General features: G+C 42.8%; 1 protein-coding gene across 6 annotated transcripts in view; it reads right to left on the bottom strand.

Annotated features, from left to right (window-relative positions):
- Positions 1-19,811, bottom strand: part of akap6 (A kinase (PRKA) anchor protein 6) — a 1,059,704-nt gene that overhangs the window by 74,136 nt on the left and 965,757 nt on the right. For all 6 annotated transcript variants that reach the window (XM_072488434.1, XM_072488451.1, XM_072488470.1 and 3 more), the window contains one exon: positions 11,899-12,114. In XM_072488434.1, coding sequence (XP_072344535.1) covers positions 11,899-12,114 — 216 coding nt within the window. The remainder of the gene's footprint in view (positions 1-11,898; positions 12,115-19,811) is intronic.

Below are 19,811 nucleotides of genomic sequence, written 5' to 3'. Positions count from 1 at the left end.
AATTAAATACCTTCCCATACAATGTGTTCCTATCCCTCTCCATGACTATGGTAAAGGTCAAGGAGTTGTAGTCACTGTCACCGAAATGCTCTCCCACCGAGACATCTGACACCTGGCCTGGTTCATTGCTGAGCACCAAGTCCAATATGGCCTCCCCCCAAGCCGGCCTATCTACATATTGAGTCAGGAATCCTTCCTGTACACACCTGACAAAATCTGTTCCATCCAAACCATTTGCACTAAGAAGGTTCCAGTCACTATTAGGGAAGTTGAAGTCACCCATGACAACAACTCTGCTACTTCTGCACTTTTCCAAGATCTGCCACCCAATCTGTTCCTCCATCTCTCTGCTGCTATTGGGGGGTCTATAGAAAACTCCCAATAAAGTGACTGCTCCTTTCTTGTTTCTGACTTCCTCCCATACTGACTCAGTAGACAAACCCTCCTCAACCACCTCCTTTTCTGCAGCTCTGGTGCATTCCCTAATTAACGGTGCCACTTTCCCTCCTCTTTTACCTGCTTCCTTATTCTTCTGAAAACATCTAAACCCCGGAACATCTAACAACCATTCTTGCCCCTGTGAAATCCATGTCTCCGTAACGGCCACAACATCGTAGTTCCAAATACTGATCCATGCTCTAAGTTCATCTCCCTTATTCCTGACACTCCTTGCATTGAAACAGACACACTTTAACCCATTCCACTGAGTGCAACTTTGCCCTATCAACTGTCTGTCCTTCCTCACAGGCCTGCTGCATACTATTCCTGCCTGTTCAACAGCTCCCCTATCCTCTGATCCATAGCTCTGGTTCCCATTCCCCTGCCAAACTAGGTTAAACCCTCCCAAAGAGCTCTAGCAAACCTCCCACCCAGGATATTGGTGCCCCTCCAGTTTAGGTGCAATCCGTCCTTCATGTACAGGTCCCACCTCCCCCAGAAGATATCCCAATGATCCACATATCTGAAGCCTTCCCTTCTGCACCAGCCCTGTAGCCACGTGTTCAGCTGCACTAGCTCTCTGTTCCTCGTCTCACTTGCACGTGGCACCGGTAGCAATCCTGTGATCACTACTCTGCTTGTCCTGCTCTTTAGCTTCCAACCTAACTCCCTAAAATCACTTTTTAGATCCTCGTCCCTTTTCTTTGCTATGTCGTTGGTGCCTATGTGCACCGCGTCTTCTGGTTGCTCTGCCTCCCCCTTAGGAATCCTGTAGACTCGATCCGAGACATCCCTGGTCCTGGCACCCGGGAGGGAACATACCTTCTGGGAGTCTCGTTCACGACCACAGAATCTCCTATCCATTCCCCTAACCATTGAGTCTCCTATCACTACTGCTTTTCTATTCTCCCCCCTTCCCTTCTGAGCCACAGAGCCAGGCTCAGTGCCAGAGGCCTGGTTGCTCGGGCCTTCCCCCGCTAGGTCATACCCCTGTTATGGGTCAGGGTTTAGAGAATCCCAAAGTGTAGCATGGAGTTCACCTGACCCACAACATTTAATAGATTGTGGTATGGGGAGCACACGGCTCACTCTACAGGTGTGGTACAGCAGAAATGGATCAGTATTTTTTTTAAAACAAAATGTTTCTTCTAGTTAACCTTTGTAAAACAAAGCGAATATCTTAGCAACCATTAATTCAAAGATAACCTCCAAAGAATACAACACTAAGTAATCTGTATGCTGTCCTTTCACCCAGAAGACTTTACAAACCTTTAAAAAGAAGCACATCAGAGTTTACATTCAATACTGAAAACATTCATAATTCTGAATTCATCAAATGATTAAGAGATAGTCCTTCATGGCAGAGAGAGATCAACAGTACAGCTATTTTCTGACTTCAGCTGCAACACACTGAAAAACCCAGACACACCCAAGCCTTTTTTTCAAAGTGAAACTAAAAAGCAGAACCTGAGCTCAGCTCCACCCACACCTTGACATCACTGCAGTAACATGAGCAGCTAACCATTTCTTAAAGTGACATTCTCATGACACCTCCCCCCAAGAAAAAAAACCCATCAACTTCAAGATGGTTTCATTTTTCACCTTTCCACCATCCTTCAAGAAATGCACACAGTAAATATACCTTATCATTTCAAAAAACATACGCAAACAGGTATAATAATAGTCCATTTTTTTCCCCTTCTTCTTCCTCCAACTGAAATCCTTCTGTTCATCGCATTCATGACAAAGCATCGGCTATCACGTTTTCCCGTCCTGCCACATGTACTATTTTTAAATGAAATGGCTGTAACAATAAACTCCAGCAAAACAGCCTTGCATTGTTATTCAGGAATCACTCCAAAAACGTCAACGGATTATGATCAGTATATATAATGGTGTCAGACGGATTGCTGGTCACATAAATGTGAAAATGTTGCAAAGACAGCACCAAACTCAAAGTCTCCTTCTCAATCGTTGAATACTTCTTCTGGTGAGAATTCAATTTCTTTGAAAAATAACCAATAGGCCGCTCCAGCCCTTCATCGTCGTCTTGTAGAAATACCGCACCTACACCCACATCACTCGCATCAACAGCCACTTTGAATGGTTTGGTATAATTTGGGATGGCTAACACAGGAGCAGCGGTTAACACAGCCTTCAGGCCATCAAATGCCTGTTGACACTCTGCTGTCCACTGGAATTTGTTATGCTTCTTGAGCAAGTCCGTCAGTGGAGCGACCACACTGCTAAAATTTGGTACAAATTTCCGGTAAAATCCACTCATACCAAGAAATCGCATTATTTCCCGCCGTGTCGAGGGTATCGAAAACTTCTCAAGGAAAGTGACTTGGGCTTTTCCAAATTCACTTTTGGCTAGGTTTATCACCAAACCCACCTCCTGAAGTCAATCGAATAACTCCATCAGATGTTTTAAATGTTCTGTCCATGTCTGGCTGAAAATTACCAGATCGTCGATGTATACCACACAATTGGGTAATCCTGAAACGACTGTGTTAATTAATCGTTGAAATGTGGTTGGGGCGTTTTTCATACCAAATGGCATAACTTTGAATTGGTATATACCATCTGCAGTCACAAAAACTGAAATTTCCTTCGCCCTTTCGGATAGAGGTACCTGCCAGTAACCATTAAGTAAATCCAATTTGGAAAAAAAAGCTTATTGTCCCACTTTCTCAATGCAATCCTCCAAACGTGGGATAGGATAAGAGTCTGTTCTTGTATCTGCATTAACCTTTCTATAGTCCACACACAACCGTTGGGTACCGTCTGGTTTAGGCACCATCACTATGGGTGAGCTCCATTGGCTGCAACCCACTTCAATTATGCCATTTTTAAGCATACTTTCAATCTCTTTGTTAACCTGTGCCAATTTTAAAGTGTTAAGTCTGTATAGATGTTGTTTAATTGGAACAGCATTTCCCACATCATGTAAAGCCATTTTAGTTCTTCCCAATTTATCTCCACAAACTTGCCCATGTGATATCAATAACTCTTTCAGGTCAGTCCATTTTTCCTCTGGGAGATAACTCAACAATTTATCCCAATTTTTAAGAACATCCTCATTTTCCAATTCAATTTGAGGTATGTCAAATTCACAGTCATCTGGATTTGCTTCGTCATTTTGAGTTAGAATCATTAAAACCTCCTCCTCTTCCCTTCCAAAGTACCCTTTAAGCATATTCACATGACACACTTGGTGAGTCTTCCTTCTATCTGGTGTTTTTACCACATAATTCACCTCACTTAATTTCCTTTCAATCTGATAAAGTCCACAAAACCTAGTTTTTAAAGGTTCACCTACCACTGGTAACAACACTAAAACTCTATCTCCACTGGCAAAACTACGAACTTTGGATTTCATGTCCGCGACCCGTTTCATCACATTTTGTGCAACTTTCTTTTTAAAAAAAATATATTTATTAAAGTTTTTTAACACGATTTTTCTCTCTTACAAACAATAACCCCCCCCCCCCCCCCCCGTAACAAAAAAAAAAAAAAACGAGAAATCGCGCAGAGCAAGATATATACATGGCAAAATGATATATTTACACAGCTTTGTACACTGGCCCTCTCCCGTACGTGCCAGTTTCCCCAACCCTTCTCTTGCTCATCCACCCTCCCAGGCAGTCCCCCCCTCCCCCCTCCTAGGATGTCCCCACCTTTTTGTGCAACTTTCAAATAGCCAATTCACCTGCTCTATTTAATCGTTCCCTAAAATTTGACATGTAATCCAATAATGTAATTTCCGATTTCTCACCCACCAATTTTTCCTTAATCAATTTAAGTGGTCCTCTTACCTCATGACCAAAAATGAGTTCAAAAGGACAAAATTTGGTTGACTCATTAGGTGCATCCCTAATTTCAAACAGTACGAATGGAATTCCTTTATCCCAATCCTCTGGATAATCTTGACAATAAGCCCTCAACATTGTCTTTAATGTCTGATGCCACCTGTCTAACGCTCCCTGCAATTCTGGATGGTACACAGTTGATTTAAATTGTTTTATTCCTAAGCTATCCATAACTTCTTTGAAGGTAAAATTTGATCCTTGATTCGATTGTATTTCTGTGGGTAGTCCATATCTAGTAAAGAATTTAAGTAACTCCGCCACAATCTTTTTAGCTGTAATATTACATACTGGAATGGCCTCTGGAAACCGAGTAGCCACATCCATTATAGTCAAAAGATATTGATTCCCACTTTTTGTTTTAGGAAACGGTCCTACGCAATCAATTAGGACCCTTGTAAAAGGTTCCTCAAATGCTGGAATGGGTATTAAGGGCGCTGGTTTTATCACTGCTTGAGGTTTCCTTATCACTTAACATGTGTGACATGATTGACAAAATTTAACTATATCTTTATGTAGTCCAGGCCAATAAAAATGTTTCTGGATTTTAGCTTGAGTTTTCCTTATCCCAAAATGACCTCCCACTGGTACCTCATGTGCAACTCGCAACACCTCCTTTCTATACCCTACCGGCAATACTACTTGATGAACTTCTGCCCACTTTTCAGCCGCCTGCATATGTAAAGGTCTCCATTTTCTCATCAAGACATCACTTTTACGATAATAACACTCTGGTATACACTCAGATTCCTCTTCTGTGTATGCTTTCTGATACATCCATTTTATTTCTATATCTTTTTGTTGTAACTCCGCCAATTTTCCTGAACTAAAAATATCTGCCTCATCCTCCACCTGTTCTTATTCTTTTTCAACCATCTGATCAAAAATCATTTCTGATAATTGCACTTCAACTTGATCTTCACTCTTTGATTTCTTCTCTTGTCTTAACCTGTGACTTTGTGACCTTGTTTCTACACAATCCAGAAAAATCCCAGGATATTCGTCCTTCAACACTTGAGTTGTCTGATTTTCCACTGGCTTATCAACCACAGTAGACATCACTCCCACCTGCGATCCAGCTCTATCATTACCCAAGATAAACTGTATTCCTGGACAAGATAGTTTCTCTATTACTCCTACTATCACTTCACCACTCTTCACTGGACTTTCCAATCTTACCTTATATAATGGAACGCTACTCCTCTCACCCTGAATTCCACATATTACCACCTTTTCTGGCAACATTCTTCCCAACCTACATAACTCCTCATCTCTTACCATTAAAGATTGACTAGCTCCCATATCTCTTAAAATTGTGACTTCTTTACCTGCTCCTCCTGATACACATGAGTAAACTTTACCCACTGTAGAAGCCAAGTATTTCAAATACAACTAGTATAGGTAAAAGATAGCTGTTTAAGCATAAATGTTGAGCCCCAGTTTTTAATACCCATTTATACAGCATAATTCACTTATACTGAAGTCCGTTGTTCTGGCAAATGCATATTTTCAAAGACAGTGTGACATTAAAAAAAGCACAGTTGCAAGATAATTTGACACTGTCTTGTGCTAATTGTCAAGGCCAAGGGATTGAATACACAGCAACATGAAGGCACCATTGTTCACAATGCAGATAACAGCTAGGTCAGAAAAGCTGATGTTGCACATTGAAGATGGACGGCTTGCCATCAAATCAAATGTGTTTGAGTCTAACCCAAACCAATTAGGATTATATTGGGGTGTAATTAGATGACTTAAGACAGATATGAAAGTGTATAACTAAAAAGTTTCTCCCGGCCATTTTAGGTTAGGTTAGGTTGGGGTTTTGTTGTCTTTGTGAGTATTGTCTTTGTAAGTTTTGTTTTAGTGTTTAGTTTTTCGTGTGTTGTCTGTGTTTTTATTGTCTTTGGGGGTGTGTTGTGCTGTGTTGTCTTTCTGTTAGTTTAGTTAGTTTTTGCCTTTGATTCTAGTCTCCATTTTAGTTTATGTCTTTTGGGGGTTCTGTCAGTCTACCAGTCTGTGTCAGTGATGTTAGTCCACTTTTGACTTTGAGTTTGAGTTTAGCTGAAGATTAGCTTTCTCTCTCTTTTCATGTTTCATTGCCAGACTTTGACCTTTTAAAAGTTACTTTCGAGCTGTCTGCCTAAGCAAAGAAAGATAATGTCTGTAATTCTCTGAAAGCTTCCAATTGTCTACGAATTGCCTTTTAAATGACTTTCAAATTGTAATCAAGCGACTACAAATAAAACAATTCTTTTTGGCACCTGAGGAGTTTATACTGCAAATTTCTGCTGAGTTCCAGTATTCGCAAAGTGCTACTGATAACCGAATAGCAGAGATGATATAAATTCCTTCAACTTTACACAGTCGAATAATACAAGGAATCGAACAACTTAACACAGTCTACAAATATTACAAATCTTACAACTTGTCGTATTGCGCCAGGACTTGATTCATCAACTAAGCTTCCCCCAAACCTGGCGTAGTTCGACAGGTTAAGATCCTTATAAATTATAGTTTCCTTTACCCACCCATGTAAATTCTTGAAAGAGATCTGGCACCTTCTGATCAATCACCTCTTGATCAGGCTGTACAATCTTTTGCACCTCCTTCACTTCACTTGGGCTTTCCTTTACCACTTTAACAAACCCACTGTCTTGTCCTGTTTTACCACATCAGCCTTCCCAGTGCTTTTCTTCAACCACCAACACTGTGACTTTACATGGCCTAGTTTATTACGTGAAAACATTTGAAATTTTCCATGTCTCTTCCACCATGTGGATTTCTTTTTTAATCTGAGGTACACTCTCCTTATTGTCTCCCATCAGATCACCTTTACTTTTACCACTTGAGTATTTCTCATGTCCCCAGTTTCTATCCCTCACAGGCTGAAACTGATGTCGGAAATCAAGCTTTGATTTATGAACTAATTCATAATCATCTGCCATTTCTGCTGCTAATCTTGCAGTTTTAACCCTCTGCTCTTCCACATGAGTTCTCACTACATCAGAAATTGAATTTTCAAACTACTCCAAAAGTATAATTTCTCTGAGAGCTTCATACGTTTGGTCTATTTGCAAAGCCCTTATCCACCTATCAGAATTACTCTGTTTGAGCCTTTCAAACTCCATGTATGTTTGACCAAATTCTTTCCTTAAATTTCTAAACATTTGTCTGTAAGCTTCAAGCACTAGTTCATATGCACCTAAGATGGATTTTTTCACCCAGATACCCCCTCTGGTAGTGATGCAAACACTTCACTAGCCCTACCTACCAGCTTTGTTTGAATCAGTAATACCCACATGTTCTGTGGCCATTTCATTTGTTTAGCTACCTTCTCAAATGAAATGAAAAAGGCTTCTACCTCCTTCTCATCAAACCTTGGCAATGCTTGGACATATTTAAATAGATCCCCACCACGCCTTCGACTTTGACGCTCTTTCTCACTATCCTCATCAATATCCTCCAACTGTACGTTTCCCTTTACGTCTGCCAATTTTAACTGACTGTCATGTTTCATGACCACTTTCTGAAGTTCAAACTCTCTTTATCTTTTTCCCTGATCTGTATCTCCCTTTCTTTGTTCTGCTAGGGCTATTCTTTCTTTCCTCCGTTCTTCTCTCTCCTTTTCTTCGTCCTCTCTATCTCTTTTACTTTTTCCTCTCTTTCGTATTCAAGCTGCTTTAATTTTTCATGTTCCATTTGTTTAATTTGTAACTGCATTTTTGTCATTTCCAATGAGTCAAACTGTATCTCAGGCAACTTTAAATGCTTAACCACCGCCATAATTACCTCATCTTTTCGCATTTTGTCAGGTAATGTTAACTGCAATGTTTTTGCCAAATCTAACAGTCTGCTTTTAGTCTCTGTCCATAAGGTCCTGCGTGTGACCGTCTCCACCCCCAGAAATTTCTGAGCCTCTGAAAGAGCCATTGTTCACAACACACTCCCCACTTAAACTAAAATACCACACCTGAAAAGCAACCACAATATGCTCACTGTCTTTAAGTTCACTAAGCCAATCCAATAGATAGACTTTTATCCCGGACGAACCCCCAATTGTTATGGGTCAGGGTTTAGAGAATCCCAAAGTGTATCATGGAGTTCACCTGACCCACAACTTTTAATAGATTGTGGTATGGGGAGCACACGGCTCACTCTACAGGTATGGTACAGCAGAAATGGACCAGTATTTTTTAAAAACAAAACAATGTTAATTCTATGAACTCAAGTTAACCTTTGTAAAACAAACAGTGAATATCTTAGCAACCATTAATTCAAAGATAACCCCCAAAGAATACAACACTAAGTAATCTGTATGCTGTCCTTTTCACCCAGAAGACTTAACAAACCTTTAAACAGAAGCACATCAGAGTTTACATTCAATACAAAAAACATTATAATTCTGATCACCAAATGATTAAGAAATAGTCCTTCATGGCAGAGAGAGATCAACAGTACAGCTGTTTTTCTGACTTCAGCTGCAACACACCCAAGCCTTTTTTTCAAAGTGAAACTAAAAAGCAGAACCAGAGCTCAGCTCCACCCACACTCTGACATCACTGCAGTAACATGAGCAGCTAACCATTTCTTAAAGTGACATTCTCATGACACCCTCCAACAGCATCCAAAACGGTATACTTGAAGGGGAACGGCCACGAGGGATCCCTGCCCTGTCTGCCCATTCCTTTTCCTTCCCCTGACTGTACCCCAGCTACTCTTGTCCTATACCTTGGGTGTGGCTACCTCCCTGTATATTTGCCTTTATTAGCTGAGGCATAGAGTTTAAGAACAGGGAGGTTATGCTGGAACTGTGTAAAATGTTGGTTAGGCCACAGTTAGAGTATCGTGTGAGAATCTACATTATAGGAGGGCTGAACTGCACTGGAAAGGGCGCAGAGGAGATTTACCAAGTTGTTACCTGGGCTGGATAGTTCTAGTTATGAAGAGAGATTGGGTAGATTAGCAATATTTTCATTGGAGCAGAGGAGACTGAGGGGGGGGGGGGCATGATGAGATGTTTAAAGTCATAAGAGGCATAGATAGAGTAGACAGGAATAAACTTTTCCCTTGGTGGAGGGATCCATGACAAGGGGGCAGGAGATTTAAAAGGCATGTGAGGAAAACCTTTTTCACCCAGAGGGTGGTGGGGGTCTGTGGCTCATTGCCTGAATGGGTGGTGGATGCAGAGACCCTCATAACACTGACTAAGTTTTTAGATGTGCACTTGTGATCCCAAGACATACAAAGCTATGGGCCAAGTGCTGGAAAATGGGATTAGAATAGTTCGGTGGTTGTTTTTGATGTGCGCAGATGCGATGAGCCGAAGGGACTTTTTTGTGCTGTAGACCTCTATGACTGTAGATGTATATAATATATATAGTGCAAACTATTTTTATCTGCTGTTAGGTATTAAAAATGTTAAAAAAGTAGAAAGGTCAGATGGTTACTGTGGCAGAACACATTAAAAGAGTGACATGATTAGGATTTCAGTTTGTGTTGAATTATGATCTGACACCAATATATTGTACCTGAAAAATGTGAGCAAAGTGCCATGACCTGATCGATTGGCACTTTTATTTTCAAATGCTTCCCATTTTACAAATTCTTGTCACTAACTTTTCATGTTGTGCTTTGCTTGCTGGTATTTCAGCATCACCAAAAAACAGTGACACAGCAACTCTAATGTGAAGTGGTAGTTTAGCTACACTTCCAAATAAATGGAAGATAAGCGTGGAGTGAACCCCTAGAGGCAAGTGCATTTCAAATCATGACGTTTGCATCCACCAAATGGAAAAATCTAACCATTGAAGACTACTTCTAAATCAGAAGCAAAATAATTTCTATATCAATGAATTATTTTAAAATTTTTACGAAATAAAAGTTTAGCGCAAATTTTGCACATAAATAAATATTCTTTAAAAATATAGAATTACCAAATTTTCCTGTAAAATAGAAATTTGTGGCGAAGGCTTTCTTCTTGAGTTACATGTGATGATAAATCTGTTAACTACAAACAGCACACAGAGGATAGTTTCCCTATTGTGTTTTCTTCTTGCACTGGAATGAAGTTACTTTGGTTTCTTGAGTTTACATTAAACTGTACCTCCTGAGCTGCCACAGCTTTGACAGAAATTCCATTACATTCAATTTCAACAGCAAAAGCATAAATAAACTGTATTTACTGCAGCTTGTTAAGCAATTCAGACACATCATCTCACAGAAGCGGTAATCATCTATTATACAGAACCAGACCACATACAGAAACTTTGTTAAACATCATACCGCACTTACATAATTTTCTACTTGGTCCAAGAAAATTGTATTATTCCATAGTATGATTTTGGTTGTTGTTGGGTGACGTCAACTTATTCACCATTTTGATTATTTGCTTTGAATTTAGCCTCTGCTATTTTCTCTTGTTTAGCAATGTTTTTATGGTGTATATTATTGTTTTGCTACAATTCCCTTACAGTTCCTTCACTTATGTAAATTCTGTTTTACTCTTTCCCATTCAGCAACACATCTGACATAATCTCACTTCATTTTCTGACTCTGGGAAGATATCAAATGCTAGCAATATTTCAGCTGTTCAGAATAGATGAAAATTATAGCAGTAATACTGTGAGTAGATGCTTACATTTAGTTTCTAAAATAGATACGTTTTACACTCAATCGATGCAAAATTGAATACCCTGTACTAATATTTTTCACGTTTGTAATCAATAGATATTGCAGAGATCAAAAGCTAGTACATGGGTATCTTAACAGTCCCTATGCATCAGACATTGAACTGGGATATCGCAGTTTGAATTATGGTCTTAATTATTATTCACGGCCAGGGGCTTCTCACAGTTGTTCAGTTTGCTATTTTGGATAAGTTATCTGGGATGAGAAAGACAGGCTGAAGAAACATGTTATTGCTAAAGCAAATCTTGTGTGCTGAACAAGGAGTGGTATTGATGGCACCTGTGGAGCTGCTAGAAGGTAGATAGCTGGGACAGGCATGGATATGATGAAAGATAATGGCCGGAATTCTTCGGCCATTGGGATTCTCTTTTTCAGCCAGCAGCACACCCCTGCTCGTGGGTTTCCCGGCGGCATCGGGTGGCTTCAGTGGGAAATCCCACTGACAGATGGCGGGAAGATAGAATCCCACCGGCACAAATGGCGGGCTGCTGGGGGACCGGAGAATCCAGCCCAATATAGTTTTTAAATATTTTCCATGGTTCTACTTTAGTCTGGTTTTACAATGATTGTTTCTTTTTCTATATCTTTTGTTTTAATATTCCATCTTCTACAGAATTCTCCCTCAGTGTACCCGAATAGGCGTGGGAATGTGGTGACGAGGGGCTTTCCACAGTAACTTCATTGCAGTGTTAATGTAAGCCTACTTGTGACAATAAAGATTATCATTATCAAGATATACTCTTTATAATAATAGAGTTGAATGGATATTTGAGAGATAGGGCAAGGGAGGGCTATTTATGTTTCTATCAGCTAAATAGATCGCAGCATCTATTGCATTTCTGTACTTTCCATGTTCCTTTTTTTTATTACACACTAAAGACTTCAAACATTGAATTCTTACCTTTTCTTTTCCGAGTTGCTTTTGTAGTCTGTTCTGCCACTGGACAGCTTGCATGATGATGGCTTCCCATCTTCTTTCCAGATTCACAATAATAAGTTGCATTGACTGGCGGTCAGCTTCTGAACAGCTGTCATCTGTGTCATCGACGAGACTTTGGCATAAGCGCAGTACAGATATTATGCCACGCCGCCGTTGTTTAATTTCAGTACACAGTGACTAAAGACAAATCATTAAAATTAATGACATTTATAATCTTGTACAATTTGATCCAATATGCTTAAAACAATATAAGTATGAAAATAAAATGTACAACAAATTTTTACAACATCCATTGGTCATGTTGCAGGGTTAATCAAATTAACAGATTTGACTAATTTATATTATAAACATTTTATTGCGCTTGCAAATGAATAAGAATGTGCATACTTGCAGGGCTCAATGTGAAACATTTCTGTGCCGTGAAATCAAGAATAAATGACCATAACCTTTGTTAGGTGTGAAAAAATGACCAGAATTTACTGTCATTCGCAATGATTCTATATGAGAGGAAATAATCAGAGAAGACCTAGGTAGCTGGGCTTTATATTTGTATTAATTCTAGATTATGCTACATTGCTGTCAACTGCCAAATGATGCCTCGTATGTGTAACTGGTGTTTATCTTTCATTTGTGAAATGACTCATTGCAAGAAAATATGAACTGTTTATTTAGCTATGTGGAAATAATATTTGACTAAATTTTGTAAATAAAATAATTTCCAGCAGAATCATGATTAAATTGCAGTAATACATCATTCACTTAAGGTTACAAAACTAGAAATAAATTGAACAGCAGTGAGGAAAGAAAATTATTAGACAAATTCAATGTATGTGTAGTGTTTATGTTAAAAAATAATAGATCTCACAATGTTTTATATATTGGGACGAAAGCCAGGAAACTCAATCAGCAGTATGTATTTGGATTATTGGTGCAGTATGTTCAGAATTATCTTGGTAACCAACTCTCAATCCACATAAGCCAGCTACAAAATGAAAGCTTACGGAATGATTACTTGAATCCTTTGCAAAATCTGTTGAGTTATACATCAGCAGGAAGACATTTTGCAGATATTCTATTTGTTGATATATTGCATTTTTGTAACATTTCAAATTTCCATAAATCTGTAATAGGCGGAATTCCATTATTTCTATAGGAAGAGAATAGCATACCTTTGATATTTCTGAATTTTAAATAAGATAGATGACAAATTTCCTATTTATTTATCACCAAATATGGTTTTGCAGTGCATTATTCAATTTTTGGCAGCTATGTACTTCCATCTTTGGTTCAAGTTTCCTTAAAGGGAAAATCTTTTTTAATAATAAGTCTAAATCATTTAATCCAAGCACAGTTACACACCACGAGTTGAATTCCCTCATCCATGGAACCATTCTGGTAACCATTCGTTCGCTCATCCTATTTAACAGGATGCCGATGAAGGCTCGACCCTCCACGCCAGATTCTCGGCAGTGCCGGTGAGAAAACACACTGGCGTGAAACACGTCTGGAACAACGTGGTGTACACATGTCGGGATTCATCTGAACAATACCTGGAGTTCAGGATGGAGGTCACCTGCAACCCTGGAACACCGGGTGCATCTGCAGGTGGACCTTCCAGATTAAGTGTCCTGGATGGGACCCATCTTCCAGCTTCAGAATGTTTGAGGAGATCCATCTTTGTTCTCAGGAAGTCCATCTCTGGTCTCAGAGTGCTCCCAGAGACCTACTTTCATTTTCAGGAGGTCCACCTTCTTTCTTCCACGGTGAGCCAGTGGTGGAAGACCACTGTGCTTTTGCCTTTTCAATATGGCACCTGGACACAACAGCAGACTACATGCCATCCAGGACTGCCTCGCCACGGAATATGGTGTGAAATGCCCAGGAGCATTAATAATGAGGTCAGGGCTGGAAGATTTGTCATTTTTTCCAGCCAGCCAGCACAGTGGGAAACATTCCAGATTCCTGCACGTGCCATGGCACAGTCTCGAAATGGGAGAATTCCGGCCTTATGTTTCTATGGGCGCAATTCTCTGACCTCGTAGCGTTCTCGTTCGAGCGAAATGAGGGTGGTGAATAGATAGAGGCGCAGAAAACAAGAACCGCGCCAGACAGGTTTCGATGCAACCACCCGTTCCCATAGGCAAAATCAGGATCTCGCCGTAGCATGGCGAGAAACCAATTATGACCACTTAAGCCCTATTTCCATCCAATTAACGAGAGCCACCCCTTCTCCATGGCCTCCTGTCATTCATCGGCCTCCCAGCAAGTGCTCATGCTGGCGCTGATTAGTAGTACTTTTAAAAAATGAGAACCTGGCGGAAGGGCTTCTGTGGGGAGCCGAGGAGGTGAGTAGCCATCTTTGCTCACAGGCAAAGAGCCCAGGGGCACTGGGATTGCCATCCCAGTGATCAGTGGGGGATGGGGTGACCCTTGCTGGGGGTGGGAGAGCCTCCGCAGGGGTGGGACGCCCTTGGAGGGTAGGGGGGAGCATTGGGGGCAATCGGGGAGCAACCATGTACAGCACCACCATGCCAAGCCTGGATCTTGTGTACCTGTTCTGGAGGCAACTACCTGTCTGCCCCACCGACCACCTATAATCCCCATCAACTGCCAAGGCCTCTGGCTGTGCGGCTGCAAGCTTTTGCTAATAGGGAATTCGCAATCATGGTTAAGTGAGCACATCTCATAACACAAGTGGATTCCCGTGGGTGGATGGTCATGGAGCATGTGAAAGGCATTGCCCAGCATCCCATTCACACATTGATGCCTGAACACTGCAGGAGGCAACACCACACACGCACAAGCCAACATCCGAACACCCAGGGGATGGGACCCCTGGGTGTTCGGGGACATGTCCACAAATAGAGGGCACCGGGGAAGGGGTTCGGAGGTCGGCGTGCATTCCGGAAGAAAGTGACAGAGGCAGCATGCTGGTTGTGCACAAGGCTGTTTATTGTGTTTTACAATTCCCAACTCTCGCTAGATGCTGCCCCCTCCAACAGCCCCCGCCTATCACCCCCTACCTAACCCTTCCACCCCATCTCCCCCTCCCCCGGTGCCCTCAGTGATTCTCGATGTGTTTGGCCCTCCTAGCTCTACCGCTATAGGTGTGTCCCCAGGATGCATACCTGGGGCGAAATTCTCCCGAAACGGCGCGAAGTCCACCGACTGGCGCCCAAAACGGCGCCAATCAGACGGGCATTGCGCCGCCACAAAGGTGCGGAATGCTCCGCATCTTTGGGGGCCGAGCCCCAACATTGAGGGGCTAAGCCGGTGCCGGAGGAATTTCCGCCCCGCCAGCTGGCGGAAACGGCCTTTGTTGCCCCGCCAGCTGGCGCGGAAATGACATCCCCGGGCGGCGCATGCGCGGGAGCATCAGCGGCCACTGACAGTTTCCCACGCATGCGCAGTGGAGGGAGTCTCTTCCGCCTCCGCCATGGCGGAGACCGTGGCGGAGGCGGAAGGGAAAGAGTGCCCCCACAGCACAGGCACGCCCGCGGATCGGTGGGCCAGGCCACCGTGGGGGCACCCCTCGGGGCCAGATCGCCCCGCGCCCCCCCCCAGGACCCCGGAGCCCGCCCACACCGCCTTGTCCCGCCGTTCAAAAGGTGGTTTAATCCACGCCGGCGGGACAGGCAATTTATCGGCGGGACTTCGGCCCATCCGGGCCGGAGAATCGAGCGGGGGGGCCCGCCAACCGGCGGGGCTCGATTCCCGCCCCTGCCGAATCTCCGGTGCCGGAGACTTCGGCAACCGGCGGGGGCGGGATTCACGGCAGCCCCAGGCATTCTCCGACCCGGCGGGGGGGCGGAGAATGACGCCCCTGATGTGGAGGCAGCCAGCTGCTTACCACAGCCTGTGGCCTTTGATGCCCCTGGTGAGCGTCCTCTGGGGCCCAGCCGGAGGGGCTCAGCTCACATGTTGCCGTTCATGCAGAGCCACACCACCCTGTCCCGTGTGCCCTGGGACAGGGTGGCATTAAGTGGTCATAATTGGTACCAGACAAGAACCCTGAACAATTTTTAAAAATATTTTATAAAACCGTGAGGAAAGGATACTTCATCCCAGGAGTGATGACTCTAACAAATAAGTATCTTTAATGTTGAAACTAGCTTTAATTTAAACACAGAATTAACCACATTAAAATCAAAGAAAATAGCTTTACAGTTATCAGTTAAACAGTTTTAAACACAAGGAAAAATTTAAACTTACTGTCTATACCTACTCCGAGCTCTAATTAAGCAACCCAATGCAGTTCAAAGGCCACTTATAAATAAAGTTAACAAACAGATTATTTGTTTAGTTGTGTGGAGGCCTTTGGAGAGAGAGACCTCTTTAGGAGACGAACCAGTACACGTCTGCTCATCCTGGCAGCATTTGGCAAAACTGCTGTTGGAACTTAAAATCTTCTGTCTCATCAGGCTCAAATCATATGGCAAACTGCAAAACTACCGACAGACCTGGCTCCACCCATTAATTACATCATCTGTATCCCACTAAGTTCCATGACCTGCTTAGCTAGGACTGACACCACTCCCCCATAAATTATCCACGCTCCAGGGAATCTCCAGCAATCACAATGTTTCATTAGCCCTCCATATTTAAACAAGTAAATGGTTAGAATCAATCATGACTTGACCTTTTCCGACTTCTTAATTACAGCTTTAGCAGACACACAGTCTGGATACCCTTAACCTAGGTTCTTTAATAATATTACTACAAGGGCAACACGTTGGCACAGTGGTTAGCACTGTTGCCTCACAGCACCAAGGACACGGGTTCAATCACCACCTGTGTAGAGTTTGCACACTCTCCCCATGTCTGTGTGGGTCTCACCCCAGCAACCCAGAAAGATGTGCAGTGTGTCTTCTTCAATGCCAGGAGCATCCGGAATAAGGTGGGCGAACTTGCGGCATGGGTTGGTACCTGGGTCTTCGATGCTGTGGCCATTTCGGAGACATGGATAGAGCAGGGACAGGAATGGTTGTTGCAGGTGCCAGGGTTTAGATATTTCAGTAAGCTCAGGGAAGGTGGTAAAAGAGGGGGAGGGGTGGCATTGTTAGTCAAGGACAGTATTAGGGTGGCAGAAAGGACGTTTGATGAGGACTCGTCTGCTGAGGTAGTATGGGCTGAGGTTAGAAACAGGAAAGGAGAGGTCACCCTGTTAGGGGTTTTCTATAGGCCTCCGAAAAGTTCCAGAGATGTAGAGGAAAGAATTGCAAAGATGATTTTGGATAGGAGCGAAAGCAACAGGGTAGTTGTTCTGGGGAACTTTAACTTACCAAATATTGACTGGAAACACTATAGTTCGAGTACTTTAGATGGGTCCGTTTTTGTCCAATGTGTGCAGGAGGGGTTCCTGACACAGTATGTAGATAGGCCAACGAGAGGCGAGGCCATATTGGAATTGGTACTGGGTAATAAACCAGGACAGGTGTTAGATTTGGAAGTAGGTGAGCACTTTGGTGATAGTGACCACAATTCGATTACGTTTACTTTAGTGATGGAAAGGGATAGGTATATACCGCAGGGCAAGAGTTATATCTGGGGGAAAGGCAATTATGATGCGATGAGGCAAGACTTAGGATGCATCGGATGGAGAGGAAAACTGCAGGGGATGGGCGCAATGGAAATGTGGAGCTTGTTCAAGGAACAGCTGCGTGTCCTTGATAAGTATGTAACTGAGGCAGGGAGGAAGTGGTTGAGCAAGGGAACCGTGGTTTACTAAGGCAGTCGAAACACTTGTCAAGAGGAAGAAGGAGGCTTATGTAAAGATGAAACATGAAGGTTCAGTTAGGGCGCTTGAGAGTAACAAGTTAGCTAGGAAGGACCTAAAGAGAGAGCTAAGAAGAGCCAGGAGGGGACATGAAATGAAATGAAATGAAAATCGCTTATTGTCACAAGTAGGCTTCAAATGAAGTTACTGTGAAAAGCCCCTAGTCGCCACATTCCGGCGCCTGTTCGGGGAGGCTGGTACGGGAATTGAACCGTGCTGATGGCCTGCCTGGGTTTGCTTTCAAAGCCAACAATTTAGCCCTGTGCTAAACAGCCCCAGATGAGAAGTCTTTGGCAGGTAGTATCAAGGATAACCCTAAAGCTTTCTAATAGATATGTCAGGAATAAACGTATGACTAGGGTAAGAGTAGGGCCAGTCAAGGACAGTAGTGGGAAGTTGTGCTTGGAGTCCGAGGAGATAGGAGAGGTGCTAAATGAATATTTTCCATCAGTATTCACACAGGAAAAAGACAATGTTGTCGAGGAGAATACTGAGATTCAGGCTACTAGATTAGAACGGCTTGAGGTTCATAAGGAGGAGGTGTTAGCAATTCTGGAAAGTGTGAAAATAGATAAGTCCCCTGGGCCGGATGGGATTTATCCTAGGATTCTTGGGGAAGCTAGGGAGGAGATTGCTGAGCCTTTGGCTTTGATCTTTAAGTCATCTTTGTCTACAGGAATAGTGCCAGAAGACGGGAGGATAGCAAATGTTCAAGAAGGGGAGTAGAGACAACCCCGGTAACTATAGACCAGTGAGCCTTACTTCTGTTGTGGGCAAAATCTTGGAAAGGTTTAGAAGAGATAGGATGTATAATCATCTGGAAAGGAATAATTTGATTAGAGATAGTCAACACGGTTTTGTGAAGGGTAGGTCGTGCCTCACAAACCTTATTGAGTTCTTTGAGAAGGTGGCCAAACAGGTGGATGAGGGTAATGGATTTCAGTAAAGCGTTTGATAAGGTTCCCCACGGTAGGCTACTGCAGAAAATATGGAGGCATGGGTTTCAGGGTGATTTAGCAGTTTGGATCAGAAATTGGCTAGCTGGAAGAAGACAAAGGGTGGTGGTTGATGGGAAATGTTCAGACTGGAGTCCAGTTACTAGTGGTGTACCAAAAGGATCTTTTTTGGGGCCATTGCTGTTTGTCATTTTTATAAATGACCTGGAGGAGGGCGTAGAAGGATGGGTGAGTAAATTTGCAGATTACACTAAAGTCGGTGGAGTTGTGGACAGTGCGGAAGGATGTTACAAGTTACAGAGTGACATAGATAAGCTGCAGCACTGTGCTGAGAGGTGGCAAATGGAGTTTAATGCAGAAAAGTGTGAGGTGATTCATTTTGGAAGGAATAACAGGAAGACAGAGTACTGGGCTGATGGTAAGATTCTTGGCAGTGTGGATGAGCAGAGAGATCTTGGTGTCCATGTACATAGATCCCTGAAAGTTGCCACCCAGGTTGAGAGGGTTGTTAAGAAGGCGTACGGTGTGTTAGCTTTTATTGGTAGAGGGATAGTGTTTTGGAGCCATGAGGTCATGTTGCAGCTGTACAAAACTCTGGTGCGGCCGCATTTGGAGTATTGCGTGCAATTCTGGTTCCGCATTATAGGAAGGATGTGGAAGCATTGGAAAGGGTGCAGAGGAGATTTACCAGAATGTTGCCTGGTATGGAGGGAAGATCTTATGAGGAAAGGCTGAGGGACTCGAGGCTGTTTTCGTTAGAGAGAAGAAGGTTAAGAGGTGACATAATTGAGGCATACAAGATGATCAGAGGATTGGATAGGGTGGACAGTGAGAGCCTTTTTCCTCGGATGGTACGAGGGGACATAGCTTTAAATTGAGGGGAGATAGATATAGGACAGATGTCAGAGGTAGGTTCTTTACTCAGAGAGTAGCAAGGGCGTGGAATGCCCTGCCTGCAACAGTAGTGGACTCGCCAACACTAAGGGCATTCAAATGGTCATTGGATAGACATATGGACGATAAGGGAATAGTGTAGATGGGCTTTAGAGTGGTTTCACAGGTCGACGCAACATCGAGGGCCGAAGGCCCTGTACTGCGCTGTAATGTTCTATGTTCTATGTACTTTTCTTTGTTCTTTGTTA

This window comes from Scyliorhinus torazame, chromosome 2, assembly GCF_047496885.1.
Source record: "Scyliorhinus torazame isolate Kashiwa2021f chromosome 2, sScyTor2.1, whole genome shotgun sequence".
Taxonomy (NCBI): Eukaryota; Metazoa; Chordata; class Chondrichthyes; order Carcharhiniformes; family Scyliorhinidae; genus Scyliorhinus; species Scyliorhinus torazame.
Note: the sequence above shows the minus strand (reverse complement) of the source record. Positions and strands in the feature narration are given on the sequence as shown.